The sequence below is a fragment of the Oncorhynchus nerka genome, linkage group LG26, assembly GCF_034236695.1.
Source record: "Oncorhynchus nerka isolate Pitt River linkage group LG26, Oner_Uvic_2.0, whole genome shotgun sequence".
Classification (NCBI taxonomy): domain Eukaryota; kingdom Metazoa; phylum Chordata; class Actinopteri; order Salmoniformes; family Salmonidae; genus Oncorhynchus; species Oncorhynchus nerka.
The window spans coordinates 32291137-32303826 of NC_088421.1; the positions used below are offsets into that span (position 1 = coordinate 32291137).

The following is a 12690-nucleotide window of genomic DNA, read 5'->3' on the forward strand; positions in this document are numbered from 1 at the left end:
AGGTTATTGTGACAGGGGTATGAACAGAGGGTTATTGTGACAGGGGTATGAACAGAAACTTATTGTGACAGGGGTATGAACAGAAAGTTATTGTGACAGGGGTATGAACAGAAGGTTATTGTGACAGGGGTATGAACAGAAGGTTATTGTGACAGGTATGAACAGAAGGTTATTGTGACAGGTATGAACAGAAGGTTATTGTGACAGGAATGAACAGAAGGTTATTGTGATGGGGGTATGAACAGAAGGTTATTGTGACGGGAATGAACAGAAGGTTATTGTGATGGGGGTATGAACAGAAGGTTATTGTGACGGGAATGAACAGAAAGTTATTGTGACAGGGGAATGAACAGAAGGTTATTGTGATGGGGGTATGAACAGAAGGTTATTGTGACAGGGGTATGAACAGAGGGGTATGAACAGAAGGTTATTGTGACAGGTGTATGAACAGAAGGTTATTGTGACAGGGGTATGAACAGAAGGTTATTGTGACGGGAATGAACAGAAAGTTATTGTGACAGGGGTATGAACAGAAGGTTATTGTGACGGGAATGAACAGAAGGTTATTGTGACAGGGGTATGAACAGAAGGTTATTGTGACGGGGTATGAACAGAAGGTTATTGTGACAGGGGTATGAACAGAAGGTTATTGTGACAGGGGTATGAACAGAGGGTTATTGTGACAGGTATGAACAGAGGGTTATTGTGACAGGGGTATGAACAGAAGGTTATTGTGACAGGTATGAACAGAGGGTTATTGTGACAGGGGTATGAACAGAAGGTTATTGTGACGGGTATGAACAGAAGGTTATTGTGACGGGTATGAACAGAAGGTTATTGTGACAGGTATGAACAGAAGGTTATTGTGACAGGTATGAACAGAAGGTTATTGTGACAGGTATGAACAGAAGGTTATTGTGACAGGGGTATGAACAGAAGGTTATTGTGACGGGGTATGAACAGAGGGTTATTGTGACAGGTATGAACAGAAGGTTATTGTGACAGGTATGAACAGAGGGTTATTGTGACGGGGTATGAACAGGGGGTTATTGTGACAGGTATGAACAGAGGGTTATTGTGACAGGTATGAACAGAGGGTTATTGTGACAGGTATGAACAGAGGGTTATTGTGACAGGTATGAACAGAAGGTTATTGTGACAGGTATGAACAGAAGGTTTTTGTGACAGGGGTATGAACAGAGGGTTATTGTGACAGGTATGAACAGAGGGTTATTGTGACAGGGGTATGAACAGAGGGTTATTGTGACAGGTATGAACAGAGGGTTATTGTGACAGGTATGAACAGAAGGTTATTGTGACAGGTATGAACAGAGGGTTATTGTGACAGGTATGAACAGAGGGTTATTGTGACAGGTATGAACAGAAGGTTATTGTGACAGGTATGAACAGAGGGTTATTGTGACGGGGTATGAACAGAGGGTTATTGTGACAGGTATGAACAGAGGGTTATTGTGACAGGTATGAACAGAGGGTTATTGTGACAGGTATGAACAGAGGGTTATTGTGACAGGGGTATGAACAGAAGGTTATTGTGACGGGGTATGAACAGAAGGTTATTGTGACGGGTATGAACAGAAGGTTATTGTGACAGGTATGAACAGAAGGTTATTGTGACAGGTATGAACAGAAGGTTATTGTGACAGGTATGAACAGAAGGTTATTGTGACGGGTTTGAACAGAAGGTTATTGTGACAGAAGGGTATGAACAGAAGGTTATTGTGACAGGTATGAACAGAAGGTTATTGTGAGGTATGAACAGAAGGTTATTGTGATGGGGGTATGAACAGAAGGTTATTGTGATGGGGGTATGAACAGAAGGTTATTGTGACAGGTATGAACAGAAGGTTATTGTGGGGGTATGAACAGAGGTTATTGTGACAGGTATGAACAGAGGGTTATTGTGACAGGTATGAACAGAAGGTTATTGTGACAGGGGTATGAACAGAAGGTTATTGTGACAGGTATGAACAGAAGGTTATTGTGACAGGGGTATGAACAGAAGGTTATTGTGACAGGGTATGAACAGAGGGTTATTGTGACAGGGGTATGAACAGAAGGTTATTGTGACGGGTATGAACAGAAGATTATTGTGACGGTATGAACAGAAGGTTATTGTGACAGGTATGAACAGAAGGTTATTGTGACAGGTATGAACAGAAGGTTATTGTGATGGGGGTATGAACAGAAGGTTATTGTGACGGGTTTGAACAGAAGGTTATTGTGACGGGTATGAACAGAAGGTTATTGTGACAGGTATGAACAGAAGGTTATTGTGACAGGTATGAACAGAAGGTTATTGTGATGGGGGTATGAACAGAAGGTTATTGTGACAGGTATGAACAGAAGGTTATTGTGACTGGTTTGAACAGAAGGTTATTGTGACAGGTATGAACAGAAGGTTATTGTGACAGGTATGAACAGAAGGTTATTGTGACGGGTTTGAACAGAAGGTTTGAACAGAAGGTTATTGTGACAGGTATGAACAGAAGGTTATTGTGACGGGTTTGAACAGAAGGTTATTGTGACGGGTTTGAACAGAAGGTTATTGTGACGGGTTTGAACAGAAGGTTATTGTGACAGGTATGAACAGAAGGTTATTGTGACGGGTTTGAACAGAAGGTTATTGTGACGGGTATGAACAGAAGGTTATTGTGACAGGTATGAACAGAAGGTTATTGTGACTGGTTTGAACAGAAGGTTATTGTGACAGGTATGAACAGAAGGTTATTGTGACAGGTATGAACAGAAGGTTATTGTGACGGGTTTGAACAGAAGGTTATTGTGACGGGTTTGAACAGAAGGTTATTGTGACAGGTATGAACAGAAGGTTATTGTGACGGGTTTGAACAGAAGGTTATTGTGACGGGTTTGAACAGAAGGTTATTGTGACGGGTTTGAACAGAAGGTTATTGTGACGGGTTTGAACAGAAGGTTATTGTGACAGGTATGAACAGAAGGTTATTGTGACGGGTTTGAACAGAAGGTTATTGTGACCGGTATGAACAGAACCTGACATACATGTTATTAGGGCTAAGTTATTAAAGGGCCGTGACTGTGCTGTCAGTTACCTATACATGCTATTCACATTGTCAGGTTCAATGTTCTGGTTCAATGATCCAGAGGGATATCAAAGAAAGGCTAGATTTATTAACCACAATGGGTGTTGCAGCTTCAAGACAAGATACAACGTCACAAGCACATATATCTATAACCTCCGTCTAGGCCCCCTTTCCCAAACAGACTCCCCCCTTCTGTGTCTAGGATGAACAATCAATCTCTGTGGTGTAGACCCAATCAGAAGTGGGTCTACACCACATTTGGAGGGAGAAGATGCTGATGTTCACGTCTTCCTTCCTCAGGACCAGCTGTCTGCTGACATGTATAACTTCTCCTCCAAGGAGGGCGACTACGCCCGATACTATGTTATTGTGAGTATCCTTCATCCTGACTATATCATAACATCATCATTTCCTTCAGATCACATTTTACCCACATTAGCTCTTCATTTGAAATGTTAATTTACAGTAGGGTAGTATTGGATTGAATAACTTTCTTGACCCCCAGGGAATTTAATGTGTGGCATTTGGGAATAAATTGAATGCGATACAATATAAATGTGTGTGATGTCATGTGAATGTGTGTGATAGCATGTGAATGTGTGTGATAGCATGTGAATGTGTGTGATGCCATGTGAATGTGTGTGATAGCATGTGAATGTGTGTGATAGCATGTGAATGTGTGTGATAGCATGTGAATGTGTGTGATGCCATGTGAATGTGTGTGATGCCATGTGAATGTGTGTGATGCCATGTGAATGTGTGTGATAGCATGTGAATGTGTGTGATAGCATGTGAATGTGTGTGATAGCATGTGAATGTGTGTGATAGCATGTGAATGTGTGATAGCATGTGAATGTGTGTGATAGCATGTGAATGTGTGTGATGCCATGTGAATGTGTGTGATGTCATGTGAATGTGTGTGATGCCATGTGAATGTGTGTGATGTCATGTGAATGTGTGTGATGTCATGTGAATGTGTGTGATAGCATGTGAATGTGTGTGATGCCATGTGAATGTGTGTGATGCCATGTGAATGTGTGTGATGCCATGTGAATGTGTGTGATGCCATGTGAATGTGTGTGATGTCATGTGAATGTGTGTGATGTCATGTGAATGTGTGTGATGTCATGTGAATGTGTGTGATGTCATGTGAATGTGTGATGTCATGTGAATGTGTGATGTCATGTGAATGTGTGATGTCATGTGAATGTGTGTGATGTCATGTGAATGTGTGTGATGTCATGTGAATGTGTGTGATGCCATGTGAATGTGTGTGATGCCATGTGAATGTGTGTGATGCCATGTGAACGTGTGTGATGCCATGTGAACGTGTGTGATGCCATGTGAATGTGTGATGTCATGTGAATGTGTGTGATGCCATGTGAATGTGTGTGATGCCATGTGAACGTGTGTGATGCCATGTGAATGTGTGTGATGTCATGTGAATGTGTGTGATGTCATGTGAATGTGTGATGCCATGTGAATGTGTGTGATGCCATGTGAATGTGTGATGCCATGTGAATGTGTGATGCCATGTGAATGTGTGTGATGCCATGTGAATGTGTGTGATGCCATGTGAATGCGTGTGATGCCATGTGAATGTGTGATGCCATGTGAATGTGTGATGCCATGTGAATGTGTGCGATGCCATGTGAATGTGTGCGATGTCATGTGAATGTGTGTGATGCCATGTGAATGTGTGTGATGCCATGTGAATGTGTGATGCCATGTGAATGTGTGATGCCATGTGAATGTGTGCGATGCCATGTGAATGTGTGTGATGCCATGTGAATGTGTGTGATGCCATGTGAATGTGTGTGATGCCATGTGAATGTGTGTGACATCAAGGCGGTGGCCCGTTCCTGTAGGTTCATGCTCTACAACATCCGCAGAGTACGACCCTGCCTCACACAGGAAGCGGCGCAGGTCCTAATCAAGGCACTTGTCATCTCCCGTCTGGATTACTGCAACTCGCTGTTGGCTGGGCTCCCTGCCTGTGCCATTAAACCCCTACAACTCATCCAGAACGCCGCAGCCCGTCTGGTGTTCAACCTTCCCAAGTTCTCTCACGTCACCCCGCTCCTCCGCTCTCTCCACTGGCTTCCAGTTGAAGCTCGCATCCGCTACAAGACCATGGTGCTTGCCTACGGAGCTGTGAGGGGAACGGCACCTCAGTACCTCCAGGCTCTGATCAGGCCCTACACCCAAACAAGGGCACTGCGTTCATCCACCTCTGGCCTGCTCGCCTCCCTACCACTGAGGAAGTACAGTTCCCGCTCAGCCCAGTCAAAACTGTTCGCTGCTCTGGCCCCCCAATGGTGGAACAAACTCCCTCACGACGCCAGGACAGCGGAGTCAATCACCACCTTCCGGAGACACCTGAAACCCCACCTCTTTAAGGAATACCTAGGATAGGATAAAGTAATCCTTCTCACCCCCCTTAAAAGACTTAGATGCACTATTGTAAAGTGGCTGTTCCACTGGATGTCATAAGGTGAAAGCACCAATTTGTAAGTCGCTCTGGATAAGAGCGTCTGCTAAATGACTTAAATGTAATGTAAATGTGATGCCATGTGAATGTGTGTGATGCCATGTGAATGTGTGTGATGCCATGTGAATGTGTGTGATGTCATGTGAATGTGTGTGATGCCATGTGAATGTGTGATGCCATGTGAATGTGTGTGCCATGTGAATGTGTGATGCCATGTGAATGTGATGAATGTGTGTGATGTCATGTGAATGTGTGCGATGTCATGTCATGTGTGATGAATGTGAATGTGTGATGCCATGTGAATGTGATGTCATGTGAATGTGTGTGATGCCATGTGAATGTGTGTGATGCCATGTGAATGTGTGTGATGCCATGTGAATGTCATGTGAATGTGTGTGATGTCATGTGAATGTGTGATGTCATGATGCCATGTGAATGTGTGTGATGCCATGTGAATGTGTGTGATGCCATGTGAATGTGTGTGATGTCATGTGAATGTGTGCGATGTCATGTGAATGTGTGTGATGCCATGTGAATGTGTGTGATGCCATGTGAACGTGTGATGTCATGTGAATGTGTGATGTCATGTGAATGTGTGTGATGCCATGTGAATGTGTGTGATGTCATGTGAATGTGTGTGATGCCATGTGAATGTGTGTGATGCCATGTGAACGTGTGATGTCATGTGAATGTGTGATGTCATGTGAATGTGTGTGATGTCATGTGAATGTGTGTGATGTCATGTGAATGTGTGTGATGTCATGTGAATGTGTGTGATGTCATGTGAATGTGTGTGATGTCATGTGAACGTGTGATGTCATGTGAACGTGTGATGTCATGTGAACGTGTATCAGTTGGTAGAGGCCCAGGCTGACTACCACAGGAGGTCTCTGGCTGCTCTGGAAGGAGTCCTGCCGACCATACAGGCACAGAAAGGTAAAGGAAACCTTAATGAATCAAAACCTGTTAACAATTTTCTTGATAAAATACAAAACATGAATGTTTTTCCCCTGCAAGAATAAATTCAGCTGACTGTTGATTCAAAATGCTTTCTCACTTCATGCAATGAATGTTCTGACTGCATCACCTTGGTCAGATATGTTTTACCTCTAACCAGTAGTCTCTTTCATTTCAAAGCCACTACTCACAAAGCACAGCCAACTGTTCATGTCATGTTAAGTAGGATACCGAGTCTGATAAAGGTTTGATATAAAAAGAGAACATCTTAAGTGACTTTACTGGTGTCGGTTTGTTAAGTCTTGGCTCTTCATTTCCTTAGCAGTAAAACAAAGAGGTGCTAATAAGCAGTTTTTCTCTGACTTAATGAAATAGGAATTAGATTGAATCAGGTTAAATTAGATTTGAGTGAAAATGTCTCTATTGTCTTAAAAACATCTACAGTCACATCTGGGCCGGTATCCCCCTGTCTGTATAAAGCTGATTCATTATGAACTGAAAGGCTAAACTGATCCTAGATCAGCAGTCCTACTCTGAGCGCTTTTTGAATAGATGCTCTGGTCTCACTCTGGAACAGATCAATTAATGACATGTGCTAAGATGCAGTTGGTTATTAGTGAGCAATCGGTTCATCTGTTAGTCGTGCTCTAAAATGACAGGAATAACCTAGCAGTCAGAACAGAATGTTTGTTTCCTCACATACGGTTCATGATAATGAAACTGACCTACGCTGGCGGCCATGTTGTGCCCTGTGTACAGACTCATGGATGGAGAAGCCTGCGTACGGCACGGCTCTGGAAGAGCACCTGAAGAGGAGTAACCGTGAGATCGCCCTGCCCTTAGAGGCCTGTGTCATGATGCTGCTGGAGACTGGCATGAAGGAGGAGGTAACCATCACCATGACGACGATGAGGAAAAGAATGGACTAGCGCAGGGATCAACTAGATCTATTCTTGAGTGGATGGTCAGGGGGCCAGAATAGAATTACAAATCATTTGTAGACTGCAAATTGACCGCAAGAAGCCCAAACAGATATAATATTGGACTAAAACATAATAATTTCAAACCTTGCTTACATTTGTATAGGATCAATATAGTATATCTCTCCATTATGTGTGGGAATACTTTGGAACAGATTTCCAAAATGAAAAACACTTGGAGCTGATTTGCTGGTGTTTCTACAGTCTTTCAGGACAATTCAAATCATTTGGACCGCAGGGCCGCCAGTTGGGTAACCCTGGGCTAGTGTTTTTATAGTGCTTCTCACTAGGTCTCATTTCACTACTAGTTATTGAGGGTAAGTCACCCTATCCATATCTAATGTGTAGCAAACTACCCACTCCTTTATGATCAAGACCAACATGTTACAGACAGAAGACTATCACACACATGCTGAGTAAGAGCCTACGGTCTGGTACTGATGACATCTGTGGTCTGGTTCTTTGGTTGGTTAACCAGCCTCGTGCCTTGGAGGGAAGTTTTCAACTGGAACGCTTTCGTTTCTTTTTATACAGTCAGAACTGTTGTTGCAAATATCTTTCGCTCAACCTCAAAGACTCTCTAGATGTGATATGATGGTATCTATTTTCTCCCTCCTTCCTTGTCTCAGTCATACCCAAACCAGACGGCCTTCTCTAATTTTAGAACAGAAAGTAGACATCCATTTCCCCCTCAAAGAGCTTCTCAATTCAATGCAAGGCATTTTTCCTCATTTATATTTGTATCTAACTGTGGTTAGTTTGTTGAACCAGCTCTAATTTTCTATGAAGAAAAAAACATTTGTAAACTTTAAAACTTTAAAAGTGTATCTCTCTCTCTTCTCAGGGTCTGTTCCGAATCGCTGCTGGGGCCTCCAAACTAAAGAAGCTGAAGGCAGCGCTGGACTGTTCCACCTCCCAGTTAGAGGAGTTTTACTCTGACCCCCATGCTGTAGCTGGTATGACCCATTTCCCTTACATAACTAATTAAAGTTGTTTTCGTTCACCTTTAGTCTCAATAGTCTATGCAAGGGTTGAATTTGGGGGTGCAGAGTAGAAGACAATACAAACTGCAATCTTTGGATTTGAGACCGTATTCAGTCCAGTGGGAATGGTGTATATTTGAGTTGAAAATTATCATGTATCCTCCTATGCCCTCCGACGAGCCATCAAACAGGCAAAGCGCCAACATCGGGCTAAGATTGAATCGTACTACACCGGCTCCGACACTCGTCTTATGTGGCAGGGCTTGCAAACTATTACAGACTACAAAGGGAAGCACAGCCGCTAGCTGCCCAGTGACATGAGCCTACCAGACGAGCGAAATCACTTCTATTCTCGCTTCGAGGCAAGCAATACTGAGGCATGCACAAGAGTATCAGCTGTTCCGGACAACTGTGTGATCACGCTCTCCGTAGCCGACGTGAGTAAGACCTTTAAACAGGTCAACATTCACAAGGCCGCGGGGCCAGACGGATTACCAGGATGTGTACTCCGAGCATGCGCTGACCAACTGGCAGGTGTCTTCACTGACATTTTCAACATGTCCCTGATTGAGTCTGTAATACCAACATGTTTCAAGCAGACCACCATAGTCCCTGTGCCCAAGAACACTAAGGCAACCTGCCTAAATGACTACAGATCCGTAGCACTCAAGTCCGTAGCCATGAAGTGCTTTGAAAGGCTGGTAATGGCTCACATCAACACCATTATCCCAGAAACCCTAGACCCACTGCAATTTGCATACCGCCCAAACAGATCCACAGATGATGCAATCTCTATTGCACTCCACACTGCCCTTTCCCACCTGGACAAAAGGAATACCTACGTGAGAATGCTATTCATTGACTACAGCTCAGGATTCAACACATAGTACTCTCAAAGCTCATCACTAAGCTAAGGACCCTGGGACTAAACACCTCCCTCTGCAACTGGATCCTGGACTTCCTCACGGGCCGCCCCCAGGTGGTGTCAGAGGAAGGCCCTAAAAATGGTCAAAGACCCCAACCACCCCAGTCATAGACTGTTCTCTCTGCTACCGCAAGGCAAGCGGTACCGAACTGCCAAGTCTAGGACCAAAATCCTTCTCAACAGCTTTTACCCCCAAGCCATGAGACTCCTGAACAGGAGAATTCAAATGGCTACCCGGACTATTTGCATGTGTGTGTGTGTGTGTGTGTGTGTCCCAACCCCTCTTTACACTGCTGCTACTCTGTTTATCATATATGCATAGTCACTTTAACCATCCCTACATGTACATGCTACCTCAATCAACCCGACTAACCAGTGTCTGTATATAGCCTCACTACAGTTATTATTCTCTGTCTTTTTACTGTTGTTTTTTATTTCCTTATCTATCGTTCAATTATTTCCTCGTTTACTTAAAAATTGTACTGTTGGTTAGGGCCTGTAAGTAAGCATTTCACTGTAAGGTCTACACCTGTCCAAGAGCCCTGAAGTCCTACCTCAGAGAGCTCCCTGAACCCCATTCAGTTCATTTACTATAATGTACCATATTTGTGGTTGTGTTGTCTCTGTCCAGGAGCCCTGAAGTCCTACCTCAGAGAGCTGCCTGAACCCCATTCAGTTCATGTACTATAATGAACCATATTTGTGGTTGTGTTGTCTCTGTCCAGGAGCCCTGAAGTCCTACCTCAGAGAGCTGCCTGAACCCCATTCAGTTCATGTACTATAATGTACCATATTTGTGGTTGTGTTGTCTCTGTCCAGGAGCCCTGAAGTCCTACCTCAGAGAACTGCCTGAACCCCATTCAGTTCATGTACTATAATGAACCATATTTGTGGTTGTGTTGTCTCTGTCTAGGAGCTCTGAAGTCCTACCTCAGAGAGCTGCCTGAACCTCTTTTGACCTTCTCACTGTATGATGAGTGGACACAAGCCTCCAAGTAAGAATACTACATATCCACCTGTACGCAATGATTCACTGTCCACAAATACACTGGAGAATATACTCATCACACTCTGCAGTGAAACACTTTTCAAGACCATGCTCGTATTCACTAGGCACAAAACAGAAGAAAACAGACTGCAACGCGGATTTGGCAAATAATGAATCATTTTTTTGCGTTTTCCGTTGCAAATCGTTTTGCTATGGTGTGCCCTAATGAATACGACCCAAATCCAACAAGTGTTTATTATAGAGACTGTGAAACATTGTACCATCTTATTTGGGTATATAATGTTGTGTTGTACAGTGTGTCTGACCCAGACAGGAGGCTTCAGGCTTTGTGGGTGGCATGTGACGGTTTGCCAAAGAACCACAAGGCCAACTTCAGGTGAGTGTCAATGTTGGAAACATAATCGTCCACCATTGGAATTCTATGCTCCCAAAAGTGATTTATTTATGAGATGCACACAAGGTCTATGGTTCAATACCCCATTGGGATTTTGTTTGCAGGTATCTGGTAAAGTTCCTAGCCAAGCTGGCCCAGGACAGTGAGGTGAATAAGATGACTCCCAGTAACATCGCTATAGTGCTGGGACCCAACCTGCTCTGGTCCAAGACTGAGGGGTGAGGAATACACATCCATCCCATGCATCAAAAAGAAAGGACCCAAGGCACTCTTCATATAATTCATAATACTTCCTGTATTGTATGGCATGATCAATGGAAACAAAGATAACACATTTAAACTCTTTGTTTCCAAGTGCCTTGGTCCTCCTTTCTTTTTGATGACCCATTTACCCCTTTTACCTTCTGTCTACAAAAAGCGACCATTGTGTACCTTAGCTGTGCTTCCCCGTCTACTTATTTCTACAAATCCATCCCTTCATTTGAGGTAAACAATTAGCATTGGTAGTGTTGTACAGTAGTTAATTTAGCTTGATGTTTCATTGATCTTGATGTCTGTCTCTCCCCCTCTGTCCTCAGGACTCTGGCAGAGATGGCTGCTGCTACCTCGGTCCATGTGGTGGCCATCATAGAACCCATCATCCAGCACGCTGACTGGTTCTTCCCAGATGGTAAGAGACCTCTACTTGAACCTGGGAGGGATTGTGTTACAGAAAGTCTTTATCTAAGTGACTATGTTAAGTTACTAAGTTACTCCTAAGTTACTCCTAAGTTACTCCTAATTTACTCCTCACTCGACATAGAACAGGAAATGCCCGTTGTCTTGTTTGCTGACCTCTGTGTTTCACTTCTCACCAGACGTGGACTTTAACGTGTCGGGCATGTTCGTGGCCATGACCCCTGAACCTGACCCAGGCCCTTTCGAGAGGCGACGCCCCGGAAGCCTGGTGGACGGGGACACTCCCCGCAAAGACAGGTACCTGTCCTACCCCGTAGCAGCCCCCGTCCCAGCCCAGGTTTCAGCATCCATGCCCGGACACTGACCAGGCAGGAGTCCAGGGGGGCAGCGGCCGTCTCAGCCCTCTATGTAGTGGCTGACGAGTCCATCACAGTCAAGGAAACGCCCGCTGCGGAGCAGGAACAGCCAATGCCACTGCCTTCTTAATAAAGTCCAAGCTATACCCTAGGAGACAGTTTGTGAAAGTCCATTCCAATGTGTTTGTGTGTGTTTTAACACTACAGTATTACCGATATGCAAGATGATTGAAGAAACAAACCAATAAAATGTGTGTTTAAACCGAGGCCAGCGGTGAACGTGATGAATAAGCACACTTTTATTCACCTAAGAATTGTTCTTAAGTTTAACACATTGTTTCAGGAGATATAAGGATTAACCCTCACTTGTCTTGAATTGAATCACACTTTTATCAAGCTGTGTCACCATTCTGAAATAGGAAACAATGTTTAACACTTTGAACCCCTTATATGCCACCTCTATTAAAGCCTAGGTTTTAGGTTACTGGTTGTGTGTTTTGTCACTCTATTCTGTTGTCAAGCTGTAAGAAATGGAAGGAGCTCAAAGTTCACTAGTTCAAAGCTCACTTGAACTAGAATCATGTGATCTCTGCTTCAGTAAAGGCCTTTGGTTAATACCTCATTCTTCTCTCTCTCTCTCTCTCTCTCTCTGGAGTGGTCTCTCTTTTAACTGTCTTTCTGTCAGTCCCTGTCTCTTTGTCTGTCTCTGTCATTCTGTCTCTCTCTGTCTCTGTGTCTGTCTCTCTCCTCTCGGTCTCTGTCTCTGTCTCTCTCCTCTCTGTCTCTCTGTCTCTCCTCTCTCTCTCTGTCTCTGTGTCTGTCTCTCTCCTCTCGTTC

At 43.8% G+C, this 12690-nt stretch overlaps 1 protein-coding gene across 1 annotated transcript in view; it reads left to right on the top strand.

Moving 5' to 3' along the window:
- LOC115128130 (rho GTPase-activating protein 17-like) overlaps positions 1 to 12337 on the top strand; it is a 76478-nt gene extending 64141 nt beyond the window's left edge. The window contains exons 8-16 of the mRNA XM_065010439.1: positions 3381 to 3449; positions 6426 to 6507; positions 7288 to 7415; positions 8353 to 8464; positions 10330 to 10411; positions 10721 to 10801; positions 10924 to 11037; positions 11398 to 11489; positions 11677 to 12337. Coding sequence (XP_064866511.1) covers positions 3381 to 3449; positions 6426 to 6507; positions 7288 to 7415; positions 8353 to 8464; positions 10330 to 10411; positions 10721 to 10801; positions 10924 to 11037; positions 11398 to 11489; positions 11677 to 11861 — 945 coding nt within the window. The 3' untranslated portion in view covers positions 11862 to 12337. The remainder of the gene's footprint in view (positions 1 to 3380; positions 3450 to 6425; positions 6508 to 7287; positions 7416 to 8352; positions 8465 to 10329; positions 10412 to 10720; positions 10802 to 10923; positions 11038 to 11397; positions 11490 to 11676) is intronic.
- Positions 12338 to 12690: the final 353 nt, after the last annotated feature.